Source organism: Sphaerodactylus townsendi, linkage group LG04 (assembly GCF_021028975.2).
Source record: "Sphaerodactylus townsendi isolate TG3544 linkage group LG04, MPM_Stown_v2.3, whole genome shotgun sequence".
Classification (NCBI taxonomy): domain Eukaryota; kingdom Metazoa; phylum Chordata; class Lepidosauria; order Squamata; family Sphaerodactylidae; genus Sphaerodactylus; species Sphaerodactylus townsendi.
The window spans coordinates 65,948,362-65,974,018 of record NC_059428.1 but is presented as its reverse complement, the minus strand read 5'-3'; the positions used below and the strand labels follow the sequence as shown (position 1 = coordinate 65,974,018).

The 25,657-nt window shown below is 40.2% G+C and overlaps 1 protein-coding gene across 2 annotated transcripts in view; it reads left to right on the top strand.

Moving 5' to 3' along the window:
* Window positions 1-688: 688 nt before the first annotated feature.
* CRYZL1 (crystallin zeta like 1) overlaps window positions 689-25,657 on the top strand; it is a 32,710-nt gene continuing 7,741 nt past the window's right edge. Inside the window, exons 1-9 of one of the 2 annotated variants that reach the window (XM_048494387.1) lie at window positions 689-953; window positions 3,709-3,780; window positions 7,726-7,803; window positions 9,812-9,884; window positions 12,776-12,820; window positions 17,594-17,662; window positions 19,386-19,519; window positions 20,560-20,671; window positions 24,674-24,772. In XM_048494387.1, the coding sequence (XP_048350344.1) occupies window positions 3,715-3,780; window positions 7,726-7,803; window positions 9,812-9,884; window positions 12,776-12,820; window positions 17,594-17,662; window positions 19,386-19,519; window positions 20,560-20,671; window positions 24,674-24,772 (676 nt within the window). In that variant the 5' untranslated portion in view covers window positions 689-953; window positions 3,709-3,714. The remainder of the gene's footprint in view (window positions 954-3,708; window positions 3,781-7,725; window positions 7,804-9,811; window positions 9,885-12,775; window positions 12,821-17,593; window positions 17,663-19,385; window positions 19,520-20,559; window positions 20,672-24,673; window positions 24,773-25,657) is intronic. The other variant, XM_048494386.1, reaches the window with a different exon arrangement.

Genomic DNA, 25,657 nt, shown 5'->3' with positions numbered 1-25,657 from the left:
TTCGCCCAGCTACAGAGCCCACCTCTTTTCTCATGACGGACGTGTCTGTCTACCTATAGGAGAACGAGAAAAGACGTGGAGTCACCGCTGACGGAGAATTCTGGCTTATAGTGATAAAGCGACCCAGCAAACTGGACGGGGAGTAGAAGACCCCTTTACGCTCGTGAGGTCAACCGATAAACGAAAACAAAACCTTTTGTGGGGCTGTATCTGCATATTAAAAAGTTAGGGTCCCGCTTATCCGAAACACATACACACACGCGCGCACCTATCTAGACGTTACAAATAACTAGTCGCAAGGTCACTCTTGAGTGTTGAAGGCGCAGTCAGGGTTGTGGGTTTATTAAGTCATTTTTTTAACAAAATGAAACATAATTAGATAACCTTGCCCTTCGTTCAAAAGCAAACTATTCTGCTTTTCATTGGGGCAACACGCTTATTTCCTTGTATTGTCGAAGGCTTTCAGGGCCAGATTCAACTGGTTCTGGTGGGTTTTCCGGGCTGTGCGGCCGTGGTCTGGTGGATTTTGTTCCTAACGTTTCGCCTGCATCTATGGCTGGCATCTTCAGAGGTGTATCACACAGAAAAGTCTGTTTCTCACTCTTATTTCACACGCTCCCTTAAGCAATCAACACGCGTTGCATCCTGGCACCAAAAGGCATTTGAATCGCTCCTGCATGCTGGGAGTTGTAGTTTCCACTATCTTGGGAGGAATGCACAGGTCGAACCGCGTCCCATAGTTCAGGAAGGAGTCCTCGGTTGTTCGTGCGCGCTGCGGAGTAGTTGTGCTGGCTAATTGCTGCCTGCCTGGTTCTGTCTGGTTGCTGATTTTCTGAAGGTTTCCAGCCGAAAAACGGTCCTGTGAAAATCGGAGAGAGGGGCCTGTGAGAGAGAGGTAATGGGTTTGTCATGGCAACCCGGATTGCTTTGGGTGGCGCAAGCTTAGCCGTTAGGTGAGTTGCAGGACTTTGCAGCTGGCTTTTCCTCGACCCTTGGCTGCCATCCACTCATATTAATCCACAGCTGCTCCTGGGAAGGGCAGGTTCTGAACCGTGAGCTCTTACATTCGTCCCTTTGTTTTATGTGTTGAGCCTACTTGCGAATAAATAGATCGTTTGAGGCTGCAGTGCATGATAACATAATGGCCTTTCTTGCTTGGGTCAGAAATGACGAGCCCCCTGATATTGTATTGTACTATTTGACTTGTATACCGCCCTCCCCTGAAGGGCTCAGGGTGGTGAACAACAACAGTATAATACCAAACATCAGTAATCATAACATCAAGCAAAAAAAGTCAATAAACATAGCCTCAATAAACATAGGACCCCGCCCCTGCAAGAGTTTCCAGAGGGTGAGTGGGGAAGGACTCTCACTCCTTCTGGTGGGCAGCAGGTGGCAGCTCATCAGGTGGACTTCTGCTTGGCTGGCAGGCAGGCAAACCAACAGGGAGGTTCTGTCCCAGGCAGGGCTGAACAAGCTGCCTGTCTTGAGCTGCTGGTGGAACACATGAAGTAATATAATGCCCACCAAGAGGCATGTCATATGTAGTTGCATTTCTAAGACAGGTTAGTCTTCATTGTAGTAAATATTCGCTAAATAAAGTCAATCTTCTCTTGTCCTGACAACCAGAGGTTTCTCTGATGTTGAACAGTGTTCGCAATTTGTAGCAACCCACATTAAGAACTGCCTATTCTTTCCATACTTACAAAGCTAGTATAATCTGGCTGTAGTACCTGACATCTAACCTACTTGTAACTCTGTGTAAAACTCCTGTTTATGTCATTTTTGGCATTATGCCATTTGAAGATGTGCCTGAAAATGAGGAAAGAAGACAGCAGAGGTGGAACATTAGTGAGGATTCAAGAATGAAACTGAGGAAGAGTGTGAAGATGATGAAGATGGATCTTTGCTACACAAATCCTCACTATCATTAAGACCAGAAACTTGTGGGGAGGGGTGTTAGTGGAAACTGAGCTTTCAGGGTGGCAGTGTGTGACAATTTAAGAGAAAACACAAAACCTTCCCCGAACTTACTTGAGTACATGAACATTGAGAGACAGTGTGCTCACTTCATGGGGGCTTCCCCGCCCCTGTATATTATTTGCTGTAGAAGGTACTGGAATACTGTCAAGCACATTCTTGCAGTTCAGACAGACTGAAGTGCCTAAGTAGGGTTGCCAGATGGTTTCAGCAAAAATAGTGGGCACACTTTGACTATCTATAAAGGGGGACACATGAGGACCTGTGGGCGGCAACTCATCCCCCCATTTCCTCTTTTCCTTTCCTGAAAGACCCAATAGACACTTTCCTTTTCCTGCTTCCTTTTTTTCCCCACCCCCATCAAGCATGTCTTTATCTGCCTTCCCCCTCTTTAACTTTTCCTCTTTCCCTTCTTGTGAACTTTAATTACACAGTGGGGAACTTGAGGGGAATTACTATTCCCCATACTATTTTCTCTCCTCTCCAGAAAACCCAATTTCCTCCCCTTTGCTTGTTTCCTTCCTTCTTTCCTTCCCAACAGAAGAAAGCTACCTTTTATCTGCCCCTCCACATCTTTAGCTGTATTTATTATTTCATTTATTCCTTTCCTTTCTCTATAATGGGAATCCAAAGCAATCCACGAAGAAGGAGGAGTAGTAGTTTTGATTTATATTCTCCCCTTTATCTTGGTAAGGAGACTCAAAGGGGCTTACAATCTCCTTTCCCTTCCCCCCACCCACAACAAATACCCTGCGAGGTGGGTGGGGCTGAGAGAGCTCCAAAGAACTGTGACTAGCCCACAGCATGTGTTGGAGTGCACAAGCTAATCTAGTTCACCAGATAAGCCTCCACAGCTCAAGTGGCAGAGCAGGGAATCAAACCCGGCTCTCCAAATTAGAGTGCACCTACTCTTAACCACTACACCAAACTGGCTCTCTAAAATTCTCTATTTACCTGCTTCACATAAAGGTCAGTAATTATGAACACCAGTCCAAGCTGCTTTTCAGGGAAACTTGTTTGTGTCTTCAGATTTTCTCATAAATTTTTAGAACCTGAGTTTCTCAGAACACAGTTAGAAAATCCTTAGTTTATCCTCCCTTTGTTCAACAGTATTTTAGTGGAGAATAAGCTTGATCTGGTAACCAGAGTAATGTCTTACACAAAATACATTTAAATCTGAGGACCCGGAATTCAAATTTTAGTTTAACCAAAAACTCACTGGGCAACTTTAGGTCAAAGTTAGTATCTCATGCACTTTTATTTGTATCTAGGGTGGAGGGGGAGAGCAGAATGGAACAATATTAGCCTGTTTCAAAGAATTATCAAGGCAACATGCAACATGTTGAATAATTGTTTTATACTCAAACCACAAACATAAACCTGGTTACCCAATAAATGGTCCCCACTGGACTCAGGAGGCTTTAGCAATAAGAAAAATAGGTGTCACCTTTATTATTTGTTGCTTTTCAGTTTTTAAAATAAGAAGATTCATTAGCACAGTTTATATTGTTATGATGGAATAACAGCTTTTTGTAAAATCATTTTCATTGATGCAGCACCTCACCAGTGGTAGTGAGATATAGATAGATCCATGTTGTGTTATGTTATTTAGCAGAAGCATATTACTATATTTTGCCTTTTCTTAAACATCTTTTAGTTTATTGTATGCATAAAACCTTTGTTATGAAGTACGTTCACAAACAATTTCATTTCTATCTACATTTTCAGGTAGCTATGAAGGGCCTGTATTGGCAGCAGACTTCATCTGTGGAAGAAACAAATTTTGTCTTCTTGGAGAAGGTGAGTTCCATTTTGTGCCATCCTAAATACATTTTGCTGCGCTGTCTCACTGAATATTCTTGAGTAGAGTTCTGAGTAGATCTACTTAGGATGGCATTGTTATTTGCTTAAAAAAGAGACCAAACTACGTGTGTCCTACTGATGCAACACATATCACACATAAGGTCTCACATGGAAGGGGAAAGCATATAACAACCTCCTAATTGTGACAGTATTCTGTTGCTCACTGTGATGAACACCCAGTCAGCCTTCTGTATCACCAAGGCAGGAAAACCACTGATTCAGACTTTTCCTATCTTTTCATTTCACTGTCTGAGGTGCTTCCAATAATGGTCGAGTGAAACAGAAAGAACTTCCCTCAGCCCTGTTAACACACACACCAGAAGCGAAGGGGTGCTCGTTGATGAGATGTTTCAAAGCTTGTACAGGTCCAAAAATCTTTGCAGTTCATTCAACAAAGAGCTAACCGCCTTCACCTTTTTCTGCATCATACTATTACCTGTCCAATCAGAGTGCAGGAGGCCATAGCCAATCAGGTGGTTCCACTATTCTCAAGCCTTTTCCTGATGAATTCTGAAGGTAAACAGTACGTTTGCTTTAACAGAATTGTAATTTGAAATCAGCTTTTCCTGGAAATCCATCACACTCACTAAGAGATTCTGTAGATGTCTGTCTCCATTAGTTATATGGAGAAGACATTTTTGACAGCTATAACTTCTCTCTTCCCATCGCTGAAGTTCCTAATTTCTTCTTTTTGTATAACTATTAAAGACACAGTAATTCTGTCCCACATTCACTGAGGAAGTCCTAATTATTAGGTAGGTAACCGTGTAAGATGAAAGACTGTGGAGTTGGTGGTCTTATTAGATAGGATGTTCCACTGGCCAGGGCCAGAGCTGAAAGGCTCTGGCTCTGGTTGAGGAGAGCTGGACACTCTTTGGGTCAGGAACCAATTTGCAGAACATAATGCTCTTTGGGGGTTTACTTGGAGAGGCGGTCACACAGATATGAGGTCCCAGACTGTTAAGGGCTTTGAAAGCTAACACCCAAACGTTGAACCTGATCCTGTTCTCCACCTGGAGCCAATGCAGCTGTTGGATCATTGGTTGAATGTGGGCTCTCCATGGTGTCCCATCAGGACCTGTGCAGCTTCATCCTGAACCAGCTGAAGTTTCTGAACAGTCTCAAGGGAAGCCCTGTGTAGAGCGAATTGCAGTAGTCTAGTATGGAAGTGACCGTTACATGGATCACTGTGGCTAGGTCAGGGCAGGACAGGTAGGGCACTAGTTGCCTAACCTGGCGTAAATGGGAAAATTCCAGTTTAGCCACATTTGTGGCTTTGACCTCAATGGTCACAATGGGAGATATCCAGGATCATACCCAGGCTCTTAGCAGGTGGCTTAAGTGTCAGATGTGCATCATAAAGAGCCAGGAGCTAGCACCCCATTCTTGACCTTTCCTGGCCTAGACACAGAAACTCCATCTTAGATTGATTTAGTTTCAATTGGTTCTGTTTCTTCTATCCCATCACAGCCTCCAGACAACTGGCAAGTATATCTAAAGAGGCACTTGGCCAATTGCTCATCAACAGATACAGCTGGGTGGCATTGGCATACTGGTGACATCCCAGTCCAAAACTCTGGACTAACTAGGCAAGAAGGTGCATGTAGATGTTAAATAACATCTGAGAAAAGATCACTCTCTGGGGGACCCCACTCCACAAAGTGGTGGAAGGGCAAATCTACTGGTGCCTGGGATGCCTGGCTGTGGTGCCCACCTCCATGTTGGCGCACCCAAGCCACGTCAGCATGGCAGGGACATTCCCAGGGGTGAAGCCAGCTTTAGTCGGCTTCCACTGCCTGTTCAGTCCCCTTGCACCGACAGAGCCAGCCTTGGAAATATGCAATGATTTTCGGGCCTATCTCCTCTCTCCCCATGGGGGATTCTTGCAGTTTGGTTTTATTTTTAACTTTTTGGGCTTCCCATGCCACGAGAAAACCCTTTGGAGGGAGTGGTGAGGTGGTGCCAGCCCTGTCCGCCCACTCTGAATTAAACTGTTAGTGCCTTTGACTGTAATGCTGTATTGTTAACAAATTTTAGATGTAAAGAGACATGAACATACCAAACCTTCTGCAACAAGATCTATTAAATTGTCTGACAGTAAAATGTTCTTATATCTCTTGCACTGAAATTATGAAGCATTTTAGCATGTTGGTCATGATACATGAAAGTAAAGTTAGTAGTATGGTCTGTCTGTAATTAAATAACTATGCGTTCCCTTGACTGTTCTACTCCTACTATATATTATCTTTTTTGTGCCCACAAGCCAACAAAAGCAAGCATAGATGGAAAGGGAAACTGCATCATCAGAAGTTTCTTTTGGTAGAACTGAATGTTGCATACAAAAATGTGTACAAAAAGCTGTTATAGAGAAGCAGCTTTCAGAGGCATATTTGCTTTTACAAACAGGCACATGGAAGGAATCCCACAAGGCAAAAAGTAGTGTTGGGATAGGGAATTGCAATAGAGAAGAGGCAGGCAGAGAAATATTTAGAACTCCATCACCCTGACACTTCATTGCTTCAACTAGCCTCATCCCAAACCTCTCTTTCCTGACAAAAGTTATATTTTAATCTCTAAAACATCTTACTCCTTCAGCAGTATAAACAATTGTGCCTGAAATTTCAGATAAATCTTTGACTGTCCCTGTGGTTGTCGCAGGAGTGAGGTGATGATTCCTTCCATTAGATATGGAGGGCAAGACTAATGTTCAACTTGGGATGAATCTCCTCTTTAGGGTTTTTTCTCGTGCTCTGGCAAAAATAAATAGGTTTTTAGGGAATGTTGGTGTTTTGTCAGATCTCCCAGGATATTTTTCTGTATTCCCTTCACACAGGGTGTAGGGGGAGAAAATGGTGCCCGGGGCAAAATGGCATCTGGGCACCCCTGTCCCGCGCCCCTGCCCCTCCACTTACCTTTTTCTGCCAGCTGAAAATGGGCCAAGCTGGTGGGACAGGGCCAGGCTTGGCAAGGTGAGGTGAAGGGGGTGGAGTGATTTTCCGGCCCCACCAGCATGCGCCCAGTGCATGGCACATATCCCTACCCCCTTATAGCTATGCTTGGCCTTTATAGGAAAGCAGTCATGTTCTTTTAATAAGAAACAACTGATTTTATCAGCTTAGGAGATAGTGACACGCAGTCTTACAAGGGAACATCTCAAATATGGCATCCTTGTGTGAGGACTTGAGCAAAGTTTTATTGCATCTTGGACATATCAATGACTTGTCCTCCCATTGGGACCATGCTTTTCATAAGTTCCAGGCTAAAATCACAGGTCACTGGATAGAGGAGCTGGAAAGCTGATAAAGGAACAACTGGCACAGATGCTCAAAAGCCACAGTTTAAGATGGGAATAGGGAGAGCCCCAACTGTAACCAGAAGAGGCAACTTAAAATCTCATCTCAACGTGGCTTCATCACCGGAGCTGTAAAACCCAATGTCATTGTAGTACAATTAGCCTGGTCCCCTCCCATTAATGTAGGGCAACTAGAATCCTGTGAATTCATTTGCGCTAACTTGTATATTCATCTTTTTTCTTGTTTTGAAAACAATATTATATGTTCTTGTTTTCTTTGAAGTGGTTTGATTTTTCCAGCTGCATAAATCTCAAACTGAACTGGAGATTGATTCACACGAAGACAGGAAGTTGGACAATAGTTGAGGAAACATGCATCAGTCAGGATACCCTTTTTACTCAGTGGAGAAAGTTCAGTCTTCCCTTGTGCACTGTTGTTCTATCCTCAGAGAATGGTCCTTGACTCTTATGTTGCTTTACAATCAGATACTTAACTTCCTGTACAAAATGATTGGCAGGGTATTGTTGCTTCCTATTTACATGCTCTGTAGTATGCTGTTTAGAATGTATGTCGTGTAATTTCATTCTAGGATAACCTTCCTGTTTTGAAAGACAGCTATGTGAAAGTACAAGTTAAAGCCTGTGCGCTCAACCGGATTGATACAAAGGTATTACTTTATTTTTTTGAAAACTGAAAAGAGTGTTGTGTTCTTGTGGCAGATTTGCCTGTATATGGTGAAGGTGCATATGTAAATGACAGTGAAATCCTAAGCAGAGTTGCGCCCTTCTAAGCCTACTGACAGTTTTAGTAGGGCAGGGTATGACTCTGTTTAGGGTTACACTGGACGTGACCTATTTCACTTTGTACTGTAAATGAAATAGAATGGAGATAGGGATAAGGTAGAGAAAGTAAAGGTTCAATTATTTGCTTAAATTAAAAAAAATAAAAATTGAATTTTTAAAATGTAAATACTTTTTTGCATTAAATTGATTTTTTAAAAATAAAATACTTTTTGAGGAAATTATCTAAAAATAGTTTTCTATTTAAGATACATTATATTATTCCTCATAAAATAAGAATTAGTTTTTAATTATGTTATATAGTCATGCAGTGTTTAAATTTTTTTGGTAAATGAATTCAGTAATCCATTCATTTTGTCATGGTTTTGCATAGGTTTCCATAAGATTACACTGGACAGTTTTTTTCCGTCTAGAAGATATTACCACAGATGCTTGGTTGCAGTTCTCAAAACTATTAATTTCTGTCTGCAGAGAGAATACACCTCTTCTTTCCAGCAAAAATATTATAAAATAAACGTACAAAGTTGAGAAAAATACCTGAATTGGTTTTTTTTGCAAATTATGCATTATTGTGATTATTTAATTTTGTTTAATATCACAGCTGCTAGTTATTTAGCTGGTTGTTGGCCTTTCATTACAATTTGAGCTTCATCCAGAGGCCCAGGACATTGTAATGTATCAGCGTAGTATTTGTGTGGATCATCATCATCATGAACTTCTCTCCCCTTAAAATGGGCTCAGAGTGGTATACAGCAACAAATTAGACAATTAAAATCAACAGCATAAAATACCCTTATGATGGCATCCATCCATGTAACCTAAAATCTAAAATCAGCGCCTGAAGAAGGAGAGAAAAAGAAGAGAGGCCAGATGGGTTGGAATACAGTTGCTGCCTCAACCATAGGCCTGGCAGAACAGCGCTGTCTTACAGAGAATCAGTCTCACCCAGAATAACTTCCTCCTTAAGTACTAAGTTTTAAGTAGCTTGTTTGGAGTGGAATAGATCACACAAGGAGCTAAGTGTGAGGATGGAGGGGCAAGTAATAAAAATGGAAGGGAAAACTTTTATGCCAAATACTCCATAAGTCTTGAAATCTTGGTGTGTATAGCCTGAGGTTTATCATATTATTCTCTCTCTGGAGGAGAAAACCTATGATGACAGCAAGCTGTAAAAGAGCCCCAGTTTGGGAATATTTATAGATGAAAACTGAATTCAATTTAATTTAAATGTGTTATTTTTTAGTTTGACAAGTATCTGACTAAAATTGGATCCAATCTGTTTAACTTCATATTTTAAAAGAAACAGAATAGGGATTGAAATAAAGCAAAAGACGCCAAGATCCAAAACAGACGTTGTTAATCACATGGCAAATGTTTATTAAAATTGTGTAAAAGTAATAGAAAAAGTGTGTGTTCAAGGAAAATTTGGGGAAGTCTATTTGTGCAGCAATTAGGTAAACTAGCTGAAATCCTAAAGTGAAGAAGGAGATTGTATTCATACTGCAACTGTTATGCAGACTTAATTTTTTTACTTAGTTTTATCAGCTGCCTTTTTTGGCAAAAAATCAAAATGGATTCTTTCAAGTGTTCAATATTGTCTAGTTTGCTAATTGTCCATAGACAGACTCATGTTTCTTTTACATAGAAAGAACATATAGACAGTTGTGAGAAACTGAACTTCTGCACCACAATCTAGTCTGCATTGTCAAAAGCACTGGATTTTCTGGGTTGTGTCATCTTCCCCTTCCGTCCTCTGATTGATTAGAGTCAAGTTTTGATACTGGAGGCCATAATTACCTCTTCCATAAGACATTTGATTTGTGCAGTATGTGTACTGGTCTTGGCAAAAGACATCCTAACTGTTAATTAACTTAGCTTTTATCAGAAATCAAGATGGAGAAGGAATTTCTACCTGTCGGGAGGGAAGTTGCTGGTGTTGTATTGGAGAGTGAGTATACTTATTGAAACAATGTTATTGTAACCTTTGACAGCAAAAAATGTAGAAATCTGCAAACATCATTTGAACTATGTAAAATCTATACATTGCTCATAAATGAAATCCAATTCCCAGTGTTTATTTAACTTTATCTCAGTATTTTGTTTTGCATTGGTATAACATACAGAAACTAGAATTGCTCAATGCAGACTTGAGTCAATTGTTGGAAGTCATCAAGTGCACAGAGCCTCTCTACTCCTGCTTTTGATTATGGTTTTATTTCATGTTCATTCCAGCAGAACTCCATAATGCCCAGAGGGTTGGTTATGATAATCAAATCTAAGATTAAATTCAAATTTTAAATTAACTAAAATACAAAGAATACAATTAGCCTAAAAGCAGCAATAAAAGATATAATTAAACCAATAAACACTTAAGGCCCAGTCACCCACCATACTCTGAAAACCTATAATTTTGAATGTTCTGATGGTTGAGGCTTTTATTCTTTTTCTTAATTGACCAAAAGGATGGGGGTCTTTGCCCCATAAGAGTAGAGACACTGCTCCCCCATCATGATGACGCTCTTGATAGCAGTTTCATTACCCATCATTGGGACCCATCGAGAGACTTTGCCATCCACTGCAGCAGCATTTGTCAAAAATTACTTTACCTTAAGAATTAATGGTGTCCATTAAGTTATAAAGGACAAAGCCTTCAGAGCCTGTTGTTATCAGTGCTTTTCCCAAGCCCACTTCTGAAGCTGAAAGAATGTTACATTTGCTTGATTTCAAAAGAACTTTACTATTTTATGTTAAAAGATCAAGGGTTTTTCGTTGGGATAAATCCCTCTTTGACTGTCACTCAGGCCCTAAAAGAGGCAGGAGTGGGTGGTGTTGGCCATTTCACATGTTATAAGTCAGCAGGAAAACCTTGTCCTCTGTCAGTCAGGGCACATTCCACAAAGGTGCAGAGTACATCTTCTGCATTTCATAGAAGAGTCCCTCTTCAGGAATTCTGCACAGCAGTCACATCAGGAGATACGTTCGTCTGTCATTATGCGCTGGACCATGTTACACTCATTATTCCAGTAAGAGTGCCTTCCCCTCCCCCTAAGGTGACTGGCTTGCTAAAATTTCCCCTGTGTGGTGATGCCTGAAGACAGAGATGAAAACAGGGTTGCACTTACCTGTAACTGCTGTTCATCAAGGTCTTCGATGCAGATACACATTCCCTCTCTCCTGCCCTGCTGTAGGCTCTCTTCTTGCTGTCATTTTTTCTTATCTTCAGGCATTGGGCGGCAAAGCAGGAACTGGAAGGAGAGGGGCCATGCCCTCCCAGAGCACGTGAGTGAGAAGGAACTATCTTGTTGCCTCTGGGAGGGACAGACGCCCCCTACTTCTGTTATTAACTAGAAAGAAATCTGTCAAAATCAGTAGGGCTGTGCAAATGCAGTCCTCAGTGTGTGTCTGTACTGAATACCTCAGTGAACAGCAGTTACAGATAAATGCAACCCCTAGGCTAGAGTGTAGAAACTCACAACTGCCCTGTATATTCATTCTAGCAGCAAAGAAGCTAGCCAGATCTTGTACTGTACTCTCGGGAGCAAAGGCTTCAGTAATTATACCGATACCCAATGAAGACCATTCTTCTTTCATATATTCCCTATCCTCAATTCCATTGTCAATTCCATGGGTGTAGCAAAAAGAAAGGCAATACTGCTTTTCCATGCCTGTGCTACCTGAAGTAATCGTAGCATGCAGGTTCTGAAAATAAACCACCACCATTAGAAACTGCAAATAAAATGCAGTTTCCAGCTTGGAATCATTCCTTAATTCAAATGTTTGTGCTGTGTAATGCTCTCTTCTTCCTTACTAATACAGACAGCAGTTTAAGCAGAGTTTGCTTCATTGTACTGCAGTAATTAATGTAAAATAACTTTAACCAACGCGCACTGACAGAAACTTTAGGAGCAAATACAAGTACACAAAACCCAGTCCTCCTTCACAGGTACTTATTTAGGGATGACTCTATCCTTCCTAAAGAAACAACAGCTGCATTAATATTGCTGTGATGCTAAAAGAAAATGATATCCTTGTAGGTTTTGAAGTTCAATATCCAGACCCTCACTTCAGAATGCATTGTACTGTGTGGAGCGTAGACCTAGCCAGATCTTTGGTATATTCTTATTTCAGTTGTCTGGATTTGAAGAAGTCCCCTTCTTGCATCTGCCCTTTTACGTATTGCAACTGACTGCCAATCTATTTTCCAGACCCTATTTCTTCATGGTCCCCATCAGCTCTTGTTGAGCTACTGTTCATGTATTTGGCGGTTAATAATAGGTTTGCAGTGCTGGAAATCATGAGCAGGAAAAAAGGAACTCGTCTTTCAGGGATATGGGTGTGGTGCAGATGCATAATTAAATTTCTCTTGGGCTGAATAGTATATTGGTTTGACTCATGCTCTGTTTGAGACTCATTGTTTTTGTTGGAGGATTGTTTTTCCACAGATCATACTGTATTGGTGACCTAGGGGGAGTCTTGTCTTTCACTGAACCTGACAATTCAGTGCATTTTAATGCCTCTTGAAGTCTTTGCCTTGTAAATACTTCTTTTTGCATTTACCACATTTTGGTCTATAGTCTGGGGGACTATAAAAAGACTTCTATATGGTAGCTCAGACTCTACTCACTCTCTGTTGGGGGAAACACTAAGCTGCATCTCAAAGAATTTTTCCATCTTTTTCTTTCCTTTTCACCTTTATGATCTTAACACTGTCTCTCACTATCACTCCCTTTCTGTTAATTTGAGATCAGGAATCATACCTGACTATATATGATTCTATGTAAAAGTAAAGTTTGTTTCAACTGAAACTTGTTTATTTTCCTTTGCATTGTTTTCTTCAAGTTGGGAAAAAAGTGTCCTCCTTTCAGGCATATGATGAGGTAGTGGGTAAGTGTTATGTTATATCATTCACTAAAATGTTCAAATTTTAGAATTGTATCAGGGCCTTTTCCTAATTTTCTTATAAACTGCCACTTAACATTGGATTTTTGTTTTGTTCTCTAAAATTGTTCAGTATTTTGGAAGACTTCTAAAACATTTCAGTGATTAAAAGCTAATGAGAATATTGGTGTTGACAGTGAATTATTTATTTGTTAAATTTGTATGCAACTCTTCTTCCAAAATATTCTGAGAATTATTTTTAGTCTCACAGCAGCGCACCCAGAGACGCTGACTTGTCCTATGCCAATAACTGCATAACTGAGCAGGAAATGTGTATCTGATCTTCACATCCAACTGTAACATTCCAGCTGTTGAATTGGGCTGACTCATGTTGACATTGGCCTACAGAAGGCAACACTGATTTCAGACAATTTCCCGTTTCCCACAGCAGTTCACTGAACTCACCAGAATGATATTTCTAGGTGAAAGAGGAAAGATTGCATACAAGCTGCATGTTGGAGGTGAATGTATGCCATGGCAAGATTTCTTATATGGACTTTTTTCCTCTAGCCCCACTTTCACTTTACACTCTTTCCGCAGCAAGCAAATCCACTTATAGCACAATTTTAATTTTGCTTCGCTGCCAGAGCAGGACAGATTTGCCAGTGGGCACAGTTTTACCCCAGACCTCTTATCTTCGTCTGCAGCCAGCCCACCTAATGTTATCCCCCCCACTCCCTTGCGCTGCTTTGCATGCTCCTCCCTCACCCTCCTTCTTGTTTCTGACCACATCCCACTTCTTTTCCTGCCATATGATTTCTACTGCCCATGGCCTTTTCACTCCTGCATATCTTTGGGTCTTTAGATTTTAAAAAAGATTAAATAACCTTATCAATAGATCGATAAGTCAGTACTAATAACATCAAAATGTTAAAAGTAATAAGAGTAGTCAATCAGTCCAAGTCCCTGCTTTCCCCCTGCATTTGATCAACAAACTGGGATTTCTTCAGCCTCATAGTTTTATACACAAGCAATCAGTGATTCCAGACCACATGGGGGAAAGACCATCAATGCTTGGGTTTCCAGCACATCAGGAAACGGGCAATCGGAAAACTAAGGAGCTTAGCAAACAGCAGTCCTTTTGTGGTTTTGCAGTTTGCACACCGCCATTACTTCCCCCTCACTTCCCACCATAAAAAAGATAATCAGTGTTCGGGCAAAGTGTACATATGCCGTATTCAAGACTTTTCGCCTTTTTATGTCGATATATCAATCTATCAATAGATTGATATGTTGATCTATTGATAAGATTAGATAGAAATTAAAGATTATATTAAAATTAAAGTACACATGCACAATAGAGAACCTGCAAAACATTGCTGCCGCCTCTCAACCCCGCTGTTCCCCCCAGACACAAGCAAAAAACTATCTGATGGGTAATACCTGCAAACAAGGCAGTGGGTAATAATGACGAACATGCCCCAAAACAAAGACTCCCCAGCTGATTCTCTTTGAAGTTGGGGGAACCTCGCCATGCATAATCAGCCACAAAAATAGAATGGGGGATGAACTTGTGGGTGGGTACAATAGCAGGAGTGGGGGATTGGCAAAAATCACTCATCTATCCCTTGTGCTGACAGAAATTGTTGAGAGCCAACAATGGAGTATGTTATATAGAGCTGTGTTTACTGTTTCTCCAGGGTGGCCTTTGTGGTTTGTCCATCCTCCATTTTATCTTTCTTTATGAAGATGAGTGAGCTAGGAAACCAGTGACTGGCTGAAGGTCACCCAGTGGATTTTACTGCAGAGTGAACATTTTAATTCTCCTGTGTCAGCTTTTGCTTGTTTTATGCAAGAGTATAGGGAAGTAATTTCTGTTGATTCCTCTGTTCAGCTTCAGTTTCTCCTCTGTATTTCATACCGTTCACAAGTATTCTTGAAGTGGGTTCTTAACAGAGCTTGGGAAGCTCCAATAGGGAAGGGAAGTTGTCAAAGACTTGCCTTCATTCACAGCTTATATGATCCAAGAATTTGCTATTTTAATCCATTTGTTCCTTATTATCTAATTGCATCACCTATACAAGTGTAGTGTTTAAGTGGGGTAGTGGTTAATGGTGGTGGACTCTAATCTGGAGATTCTTCCACATGAATGATGGACTCTTATTTGATTAACTGAATTTGTTTCCCCACTCCTACACATGAAGTCTGCTGGGTGACCTTAGGCTAGTCACAGTTCTTTAGAACTCTCTCAGTCCCACCTACCTCACAGGGTATCTATTGTGAGGAGAGGAAGGGAAAGGAGTTTGTAAGCCACTTGAGACTCTTACAGGAGATAAAGGTGGGGAATAAATCCAAACTGTTCTTCTTCCTACTTAGTATCTCACGCGTACATTTTTATCCTCCAAGGTACTCAGGGAGGTATATACTGTTGAAGGCTTTCACTGCTGAATTCAACTGGTTTGGTGGGTTTTCCTGGCTGTGTGGCCATGGTCTGGTGGATCTTGTTCCTAACATTTCACCTGCATCTGTGGCTGGCATCTTCAGCGGTGTAACAGACTTCCTTCTGTGAAACACCTCTGAAGATGCCATCCACAGATCCTGGCGAAACGTTAGGAACCAGATCCACCAGACTACGGCCACACAGCCCAGAAAACCCACCACAACTAGAGGTATATACTGTTTTTCTTTCCCTACTGTACTGTCGCGTCAGTCCTATGAGGCTGAGAGAACATGACCAGCCCAAATGAATTTCATAGTGCTGTGTGGCTTTGAATCCTCAGTGGCCCCAGCTACTTAATAAGACCCCTGCTTATTTTTCTTTTTGTTTGTGTAAAAGAGAGATCATGTAGAAGTCTGCTCTTTTAGATCTCAGTGGAGCCTCCAAATGTGAGGGTCTTGTTACCACTTCAGTAAGGAAAACAGGTTGCTACACTTTCAAAGGGAAAGGAGTGGAGGACAAATACATAATTTGAAAAATTGGTTTTGATAATTACATTCTCACAGGATTAAAAAAAGCCTCCTTCATAGCAGATATGGTTGAAGCTGAGGGGTATGGGTATGTTTGCCAACCTTTTGCCTTGAAATATTTTTCAAATATTCTTTCCCAGCTGTTCTTTATGGTCCCACAAGTATCCCTGGGATAAAACAAAACTGTTTTCTCTCATTGGGTCTTTTAGTAAATCATTTCTCACAGCTTTTGATAATTCCCATTAGACATAAGAGGTTCATTTAATCCTTCCCAGGACTATATCTCATGGCATGGCAGTAGATCAGAAAGGGCGCAATATTCGCTTTCCCTTTTTCCTGCTTCTTTCTCTCTTTCACTCTCACCTCCAACCAACCTTTGTCTTTACCCGGCCCTCATCATTAGCTTTTCTTTTTTCCCTCCCATTGGCAACTTCTATCTAGGGAAACTATAGCTTGCTTGGTGCTGAACTTGGGGGAGCTCCTCATTCTCCACTATATTCCATTCCTCAAACTATTTCCTCTGTTCCTCCTCCTGGAGGCTCTCATATTTTCATCTTTCCTTGCTTCCTTCTCTCTCTCTCTCTCTCTCTCCCCCAGCCACCAACCAAACTATCTTTTATCTGTCCCTCATCTTCAGCTATGTTTTATTATTTATTTAATTTTTGTATTCCCATCCTTTCTCCCAGTAGGAACCCAAGGCTGTTTGCATCATTCTTCTCTCCTCCATTTTAGCTTCACAACAGCCATGTGATATAAAGTTAGTCTGAGAATGTACAGCTGGCCCAAGGTCAGCCAGTAAGTTTCCATGGCAGAATGGTGATTCAAACAGGAAACTCTAACCACTGCATAACACTGTTGTTTCATGGGATGGCTGCTGTTAAAGAGTCCTGGGTGATTCATGGAAGTCTCATGATGGCAAGTTGCCTGCTGGTTTTGCAAGGTCTGGACTCAATGAAATTTAAATAATTTTTCAGGACTATTTTGGTCTTTAAAGGAATACTCCTTTAAAGACCAAAATAATCCTGAAAAATTATTTAAATTTCCTTCAATGCAGCTGTATTGAGAATTATTTATTTATTCACCTCCATTTCTGTAAATTTATATTCAGCCATCACCAAAACCCCTATACATACATTGATGCTTTGTCACTTGGTCCTGGGCCAATTATGCCCATTTTCCCTAGCTGTTTATCCACAAAGGGGCTACCAAAAAAATCTGCATGGTGCCAGTTCAGCATTAATAAAAGTCCAAGGCTGTTTCTTTGCTATAGAAAGAGAAATTCAGTGCACAATGCCAAGTGCGACAGTGCAAAATGTGTGCCCAGCCTAGTTCTGCCCATCCTTGTTTTTTGTTGAAGAAGTGGAGAGGAAGGAGTGAAAGAACATTGGAATAGGAGTGATAACAAACAGTGGTAGCTCCTCCTGTCCTCTCACAGAAACAATAATAAAAGCACATGTAATGTCTGGTTTTTATCTCCACTAAGGCCGGCTTGTGAGGAAGCTGGCAAGTAATAGTTGACTTCATAGCCATTATTCAGCAGTAAAAGTTTATCAGAAGTTTTCTGTCTCTCTTTTTTATAAAATGTGTATTCATAAAAAGGTGTGAGTTGATACAGTGCTGATCCCATCTGTTATCAACCATAGGAAAGGGATATTTAGGCAAAGTGTGCTTATGCTCCAACTTTTATCACGTGCAACTGCATTATGTTATAACATGAGACAGCAGTAATTTGTTTGACAAATGATTCTGATTGGAAATGACATGGTTGTTCCATATGGCTTGAACAGCACAGGTTTGGGTTTGTTTTCATAGGAATTTTGCCTCTGGATTCCAAAGAGTCTGGTTTGTGTGAAGTTATTGTTGTTCATGAGCATTATTTAGGTATGTATCTCATACTGACTAACAATTCAGTTTTCTGGGTATAAAGGCCTGATTGACAGTTTGAAACCATGCTACTGAAAACACTGAAATGTTGAAACTGATTAAGTAACTCACAATGGCTGTGTCCTCAGATGCACACTGTCTAAAACTGAAGTTTTAAATTCTGTGCAATTGAGCTTTTTCTGAATAATAGTAGAAATACATTACTAGTCTACAAGTGAATGTTCCAACAGAAACCACAAGAGCTGACTCATCTCTTTTGTTTCTCTTCTTGCTTCACTCTGTCTTCTTGCTGATTGACCCTGAAACTCCTCAAACAAGCATTTTTTAAAGCAGTGCTTTGAGCTTTGCATTTTCTGTCATCCATCATCTTTTCTTCTAGAATGTTGCTGTTTTACTTTTGGAGGAATTATGTACATATTAATGGACAAATCTTGGGCAAGTCCCAAAGATCAGAGACCAGAGAGGGAAAAAACAGCATTATATAATACCAACATTTTACTTACTTGATGCTGGTGTTGCATTCTTGACTTTTTAAGCCTTTTTTTTACTCAATGGGGAACTAGATTTGGAATTTCTAGTGTTCCTCCCACCTCCCCATTCTGTTATTAGACTGTTGTCTGGCATCAGGCAAATCTAAATGATGATCTGCAGTCCCTTCCATAGTGCAATCCTATGTAGAGTTGATTTTAGTAGACGTAAAGACTGGACTGCATAGAGTTGTACAGAAAGGTTTCTATTTTTATGAAACTTGAAAAGGCAGGGAACAGGAAGGGAGGGAAATGGAAGGTTGGATGAAGAAAGCAACATTTATTTGGCGTGTTCCAGGAAAGACAAGCTGATGAAATACTTGCCAGCACAAATGTTATCCTAGTCCAACAAACACAATCAGGCTTAGTTTAGAGATAAGAGCTCCCCAGTTAACTGATTAAAGTACCCCACTGCACCAATGGATGTTAACAGGAAACATATATTCATTAAAATGTCAGAAGTCTTGAATTTCATTGATATTTTGAATAATGTGGAGACTGTGTGGGTCTCCCCACTTCCATTATATACCACAAGTTTTTGTTTGTTTAGTAATAAAACCTAGCTGTTAGCCTAGATCTCATTCAATCAAAACGAGGATCAGATTTCCCCATCACTGTAGTTTTATTACATCAAATCATTAGTTAATTTGGAATAATTGCTGCTGGACCTCAATAAAACTGGACCCCCACTATTCAAAGCAATATTATGCTACACCATACACTGTTTAAACATACGGTATATCTTTTGAACTCTCACATAGTTCTAGAAAAAGCTCTTAGACTATAAAAGACTCACATTTATTTTACAAACCAGTTTACAACAACTCTTTTCTAAATTCTGGTATCCTAATTTCTCATTTTAAGCATAAAATCAGTCATCACACTCTTTTAAAAAATGCTGCAAAATAATTGAACACTTAGCAATTAAACAGTTTTAATGACAAAGCAGACATATTTGCTAATGAAGTTGCCAGTTTACAAAATGTTTTGTTTAATTTCCCATAGGCAGGCATCAGTGAATTGACAATTGGCCAATTATTTCTGTAATAGACAAGATTTTGCTTTTTCAGAAACAGTAAGTTAAACATCCTGTGTCAAAATGGGTGATAGCAAAAAAGGCAAGTTTAAATGTTGCTTTCAATTTTGTTCCGACATGTATGCTACTCTTTCCCTAATTTTCCCTTATGAAATAGTTCATAAACCGGAAAAGGTCTCCTGGCTTGAAGCAGTGGGGACCATTCGTGACGGTGTTCGTGCATATACAGCTCTACACTACCTTTCCTACATATCTCCTGAAAAAACTGTGCTTGTAATGGATGGAGCAAGTGTAGGTAACAGAAATAATGTTTTAATGGAATGACATGAAAATTACTTAGGAAACAGTTACTTTTCTCAAATTCTCATTCATGTACATTTGTCTTGCTAGAATGAATATATGGAATTCCAAGAAAACTTATTTAATTTTCCTACATATTGTCCACAGTGGTGGTGTTTTCCTTTCATTAGCCTCTTGCAACTACCATTTTTTGCTGCCATTTTACCGGAGGACTTTTTGATGACTGACCCCGCATGCCTTCCCCTCACTGTCTTAGCTAGGGTCAGGCAGACTTCCCAACCAGCCTCAGAATAAGAAGAAGGAGCAATCACAATACCCTTGGCTCCCTCATCCTTTCTCCTGGATCACATGTACTCAACTTTCTTCTTTCCTTGCCTTGGCCTGGAAATGATAAAAATGATAAAAGGTCCCTTTTATTTGACATGAGCATCACTCCCTTTCCCTGGACCCAGTCCAGACCTGGTTTCACATTCTCTCTGGAAATGATAAAGAGAAGTGGTCCTCCATCCCCTCCCTTTCTTCCTGTTGTGCAAAGTAAGGAGCTGTCCTTCCCCGTCTTTTCTCCAGACTTGGCCTCTTCAGGATTTTGTTCCCATGTGTGTGGGGGGTGGTTGGGGAGAGGGGGTAAACTTCCTCGTCTCTTTTTCTGTGGCTGGTTCTGTTGCAACTACAAAGGTAGTTGGGACCCTCATCTCGCCACTGCCCTTCTCTCAGTGACTGAGCCCCCAGAGGTTTCCATAGCTCAGGCCTTCATCAAGTCAGTGTCAGCTGATGAAGTCATCAGCAAGTTCTTCAGGGGCAGCCCCACTCTGTTTTATGCAGCTGTCTTGTCCTGCTTCTTCCATGGTCCCACTGCTCTGGAGGTTTGCTGACCTGTCACTGTTTCTCTCCTTAGCTGCTTCAGTTAAGGTTGCTCTGTGCTCCCTTCCATTCACATCCCACTCAGTGGGTGGGGAAGTCAAGCTGGGATCTGGACAGTATGTATATATGCTCAATGTGACTGTTTTTAAAAAAATATTTTTCTCCTGCAGCCATTTGGCACAATAGCTATTCAGTTAACACAGCACAGAGGAGCCAAGGTCATTTCTACTGTGTATAGTCTGGAAGACAAACAATATCTTGAGAGGCTTTCACCTCCTTTGGGTGAGTTGCGTGGTTTGATGCTAGTAAACTATACATGTATTTTTGAGGTTTTTTATTATTATATTTTTATTTTCATAAAATTAACATTAATTATTACAGATGAAGTAATATGTGATGTGAAGTTTGCTTATATCTGTTAACATCCAAACGTACAACTTCCCAAATTCCATTTGACATTTTCAACTCTAAACAAGATCTAAGATCTAAATACAGCATTTAATTCTTATTCTATAACCCTTGTTTCCTGGTTAGTTGAGCTTTTGACTTTTCTAGTTCCAAAAAACATTGCAATTTCTTCTGTGCTCTCTATATGATCTATAGTATACCAAAGATGTCAGGAGCAAGATGGCAATGGAATAGGGAACACATTTTATTTTATTTTTACTAGATTTATATTCTGCCCTTTCTTGGCTAGAACTAGGCTCAGGGCAGCCAACAACAACAATACAATAAATATAAAATGGAAATTAATTAGAATTGAATAAAACATTGTTTCAATGGCAATAAGAGCAAGCAAGAGCATGTCCATAAATACTGCTAATAAACAGTTATTAAAGATCCAAGAAATGGTTCCAATTTTTAACAGCTTCCGTTGAAAGCCACACGCTAACATTTTCTCAGCACTATTGTGCAATCCAGACGCCACCCCCAACTCCAAGCTTCTGCTAGCTGTGAAGACAAAGAGTAAGGATGTTTGCTTAACATTGTTAGAGAAAGAATGCCATTCTAACCAAGCATACTGAGCAGTAAATCTGACCAAATCTGACCAAATTCAGTGCGATTTCCTAATAAATGTATTTAGGATTGCAGCCTCCCTCACCCCGCTGGACAGGGCTTTAAGCTGTTCTCAAAAAAGAGATGCCTAAAGCTCAAATTTGAAGGGAAGTTTTAGATACAATAGGCAAGTCCATCTCCTAAAAGGCATAAATTGCTCACACTGTGTGTGTGAAGTGCTGTCAAGGCACAGCTAACTTATGGTAATACCATAGGGTTTTCAAGGTAAGAGATGTACAGAGGTTCCCATACATAACAACATTCCCTTCTCTCTGGACACAGTGTGTAACAGACTTCCCTCTGTGATACACCTTTGAAGATGCCAGCCACAGATGCAGGCGAAACGTTAGGAACAAGATCCACCAGACCACGGCCACACAGTCCGGAAAACCCACCAGAACCACTTCTGCATAGTGATCCTGAACTTCCTTGACCATCCTCTCCATAGTATTTGAGCCCTCGACTCTGCTGTTCTAGGGCCAAAAAGGCCAGGCGATGGTAGGAATAGCCCCAAAATCCTTCTTCTTGAAGAAATGATTCCCTGAAACTGCTAAGTGAATACAAGGAACACAAGTTAGTCCGGGAAATCTGAATCTAATGATTTCTAAAAATTATCATTTTGTATTGCCCAAAGACAACTGACTATCTAACTGGCAGCTCAAGTGTTATCATTGGGGCACAAGTCAGGTAGGGTATAGTTTGTCTTTGTATTGCAAATTACATTGCATAAACCAGAAGCCCAAATTTAAATGGCACATTCTGTTTGAAACAATTGCCGTTTTTTTGCTTTATCTTTTCTCCCACATAGAAGTGATTTAATGTGTCTTAAAATCATAAAAGAGACAATTTAACTAAAATTAAAAGCTGCTGATATCTTAGGATGCAGATTCAGGTGTTGTCATTTGAGGGTTTCCAGATTGCCCTGTGCAGTAGCTGTTCAGGCCATTAGTTCAAGCTCATTTTGAGTTCTCATACTAGGTTAAGTAATGAGGACTGTGAATAACACTAGCCAGAATTTCTTTTTCTGATAGTTAACGAGTCTTTTTTATATTATTTTTGTTTTATTAGGTTTCTATCCAGCCCCTCCCCTTTCAAGTCTTTAGGCTAATATAGTCTTAATTGTAAAGGAAAAGGTTATTGCAAGAAGTTGTAGAAAAATAATGTTCAAGTTTGTATCCCTGAGAACAGCTTTGCCTCCTGGCCAACTTTATGGGAAGTGGTACTGCCAGAGAGATTATCAAAAGCACTAATGGAATGGCATCACATTACTAATCAAAGACAGTTAAGTGGTTAAGGTTATTGTCCAAAGACCATTTTCTCTTAAGCAACTTCATTGAATTGGTAAGATTGTGATGGTTACGGAGTGGGGTCTGACGCAACTGTCCTCCAGACTGAAGAATGTCCAGTCCCCTACTTTGGCCTCTTTAATAGATTCTTTTAAACCCAACTACCCACAATCCAATAAAAGTGGGGACAGAGACTTTGATTGAAGGATTGGTAGCGTATAAATTACGTGCTACTTAAAGACCTCTTATTTGAGAACCTGCTAGAACAAGGCTGTGCTTATGTATAAGGCAAATAGATTCCACTGTTTCCTAGATATTTGACTAAACAGACAAGAGACATGTGGAGATGAGTAACAAAGATTTAACAGAATATAAAGTATTTAATAGGGTACATGCTTTGTGTGGATGGCTTCAATGTATAAAGTAAAACTGGCTGCAAATGCCACTCTCCCAATAGTTACATAATTTTCTCCAATTAGAAAAACTACTTTGTAGCTGAGCCTCAAATAAAATAAATATACCCTGAGGGGAGATTAGATCCCCTTTTTCCAGTCAGGTTACCTCAGCAGATTCAAGGCTGCAGCTTTATCACAAAAAGCTTCTTTCCACATAATCTGTACACATAAGGTAGGAATGGGAAGCCCTTAACAGGATGCTTATTTATCCCACTAAAACAAACTTTCTTCACTAATCTGACCCCCTCCCCCCCCAAATAAAAGCCTGGCTAAGCAGAAGCTCTTTTCCACAGCCGCAATTCCCTGTCCGGAGCCATAGTTCCCTCTCGCATCCAGTGGAGTTCCATGGGCTGTGACTTGAATTTGCTTTAAGCCGAGATCATAAGGATTGGTTCAGAGCCCTGGAGGACAGGGGACTTTTGAGGATGGTTGCCACAGAAACTATTGCAGAAAAAGTTATGTGGATTTGCCAGACTGTGGCCTCTAGTAGTGCTCCACCAGAAAATTTAATTCTATCAAATAAGCAAAGGCTCCCATAGACTTTCTAGTTAGAATATAGTAGGGGCCCGCGAAACTCACAGGATGCAGGTTAGAATAATCCTGCCAAGGCCTCTTTTCTTCCCCCAGTCCCACTCTCTTGCTGATTCACCCGGTGCTGCCTGGCCCTTTCTTCCTCTTTCCCTCCCTTGCCAGCCCTCTCCCTCGCCAGCTCACCCAGCGTAATGCCATACATGCATGGCCATACCTCCTTCTCTCCCCACTAACTGAAAAGTCCGGCTACCACCACAGAGAACCAGGCCTGGCCACCCCCAATGCAGCCCAAGGCTTCCTTTCCTCACCAAGAGGGGGAAATCTCTCTGCCAGGCCTGGCTCTCAGCGGCAGCAACTGCTGTTTTGAAAGAGCATTGTCTGCACCTACACAGACAATACCTTTCAAAAAGCAGGGGGATTAAAAATCACCCAAGTATATATGTTTTTTAAAAAAAATTTAATATTTTTCTGCAGAACAGGGGGTTCCCTAAGTCTGTAAAAAAACCTGTTGGGGGGTCAGTTTGCCCCCTATCTGTGGATTTAAGTATCTGCAGGAAGGGGGCAAAGTTGGGGATTAGATATATAGATATTAAAGTTTGTTGAATATAGACAGCTGTAACCTTTGCAAATCATTTTGAACTGTGCAGTAAAAGGAGGTAATAAATAAAATAAATGATAATGGGTGTGATCCAGTGCATTTCTGGAGAGACAGCCACAGACGAGAAGAGAGAGTAAAGAGCACTCCACTCAGCTATTTGATAACCCTCTCTATCATGGGCCCAGTAAAATGTACAGTTAAATGGATTGTATCTTTTGTATTTAAGGAAATGAACCATATTTGATATTTTGGACAGTTTTAATTGGTTATTTCATTCTGACTTATTTGTTTTTATTTTTAAAAGGTACCAAGCATTTTTTTGCCAAAGATGTTGTTGTTATTTTCTTATCCCATCTAGCTCGTATTATAGATGAGTCAAACGGAAAGTATGACCTGACAGAAAGCTGTTTGGAGGAAACTGGAGGATTGGGAGTGGATATTATCCTTGATGCAGGAGGTCTGTAATTGCTCAAAAGCTCTTATTAAATATAGTACTTAAATGCCAATTTTCAGTAGTACTTAAATACTAACTGGGTGAGAGATATAGAAAATGAATTCCAAGACATTTAATGAAAAACAGCAAAGTTATTCCATATTAAAAATTGAAGGCAGAAATGTTTTTTTGTTGAATAGGAAAACAAAAGTTTAAACTAATCATTCTCTAGGGATAGATGTTTTAAAAATGCATATATGCTATCCACGTATGCCTTTCATTCATAGTGAAAAATTTAATGAATTATTTTAATGTGATGTTAAAAATTCCCTTTTCAGTCAACAGAGATAGAAGGAAGGGCAAGGTATGTCAAGTATGTTCAGTTACCACTACTTAAACCTGTATGGTTTAACTAGAGGAGGAGGGCTAGCAGCTGCATCTATGGATCCTTAATAGGTCTATTCATTTATTAAACCTAGGTAATGTGTACTATTGCCATGGAGGGTGTTTTAGAGTTAGTGGTAGTCACAGGCTAAACTTTAGATAAATCATTAAAAAAATTATTGAGTTTAAATAGCAGTTTAAAACTTGATTCCCTCCTCCTTTGTATACTATAAAGTTACCAAAAATCTTATAGCTTTGACCACTTGTACACCACAATAATACATGAACATCCTGTGGTAGTATTCAATTGGAGACCAGAACTTAGATTTATAACTTTTTTTCTTTGTAAGAAATCTGTGGTACATAAAGGTAGGAAATACCACACATTTAAGAAGATTGTATTTATTAATTAAAATATTTATACCCTGCTATTCTGACCATCAAGTTTCAAGGCAGCTTACAAAAACTGGCAAAAACCACACTGCAAATAGACAGACAAAATTGCATGATATCTAAACTCCACAG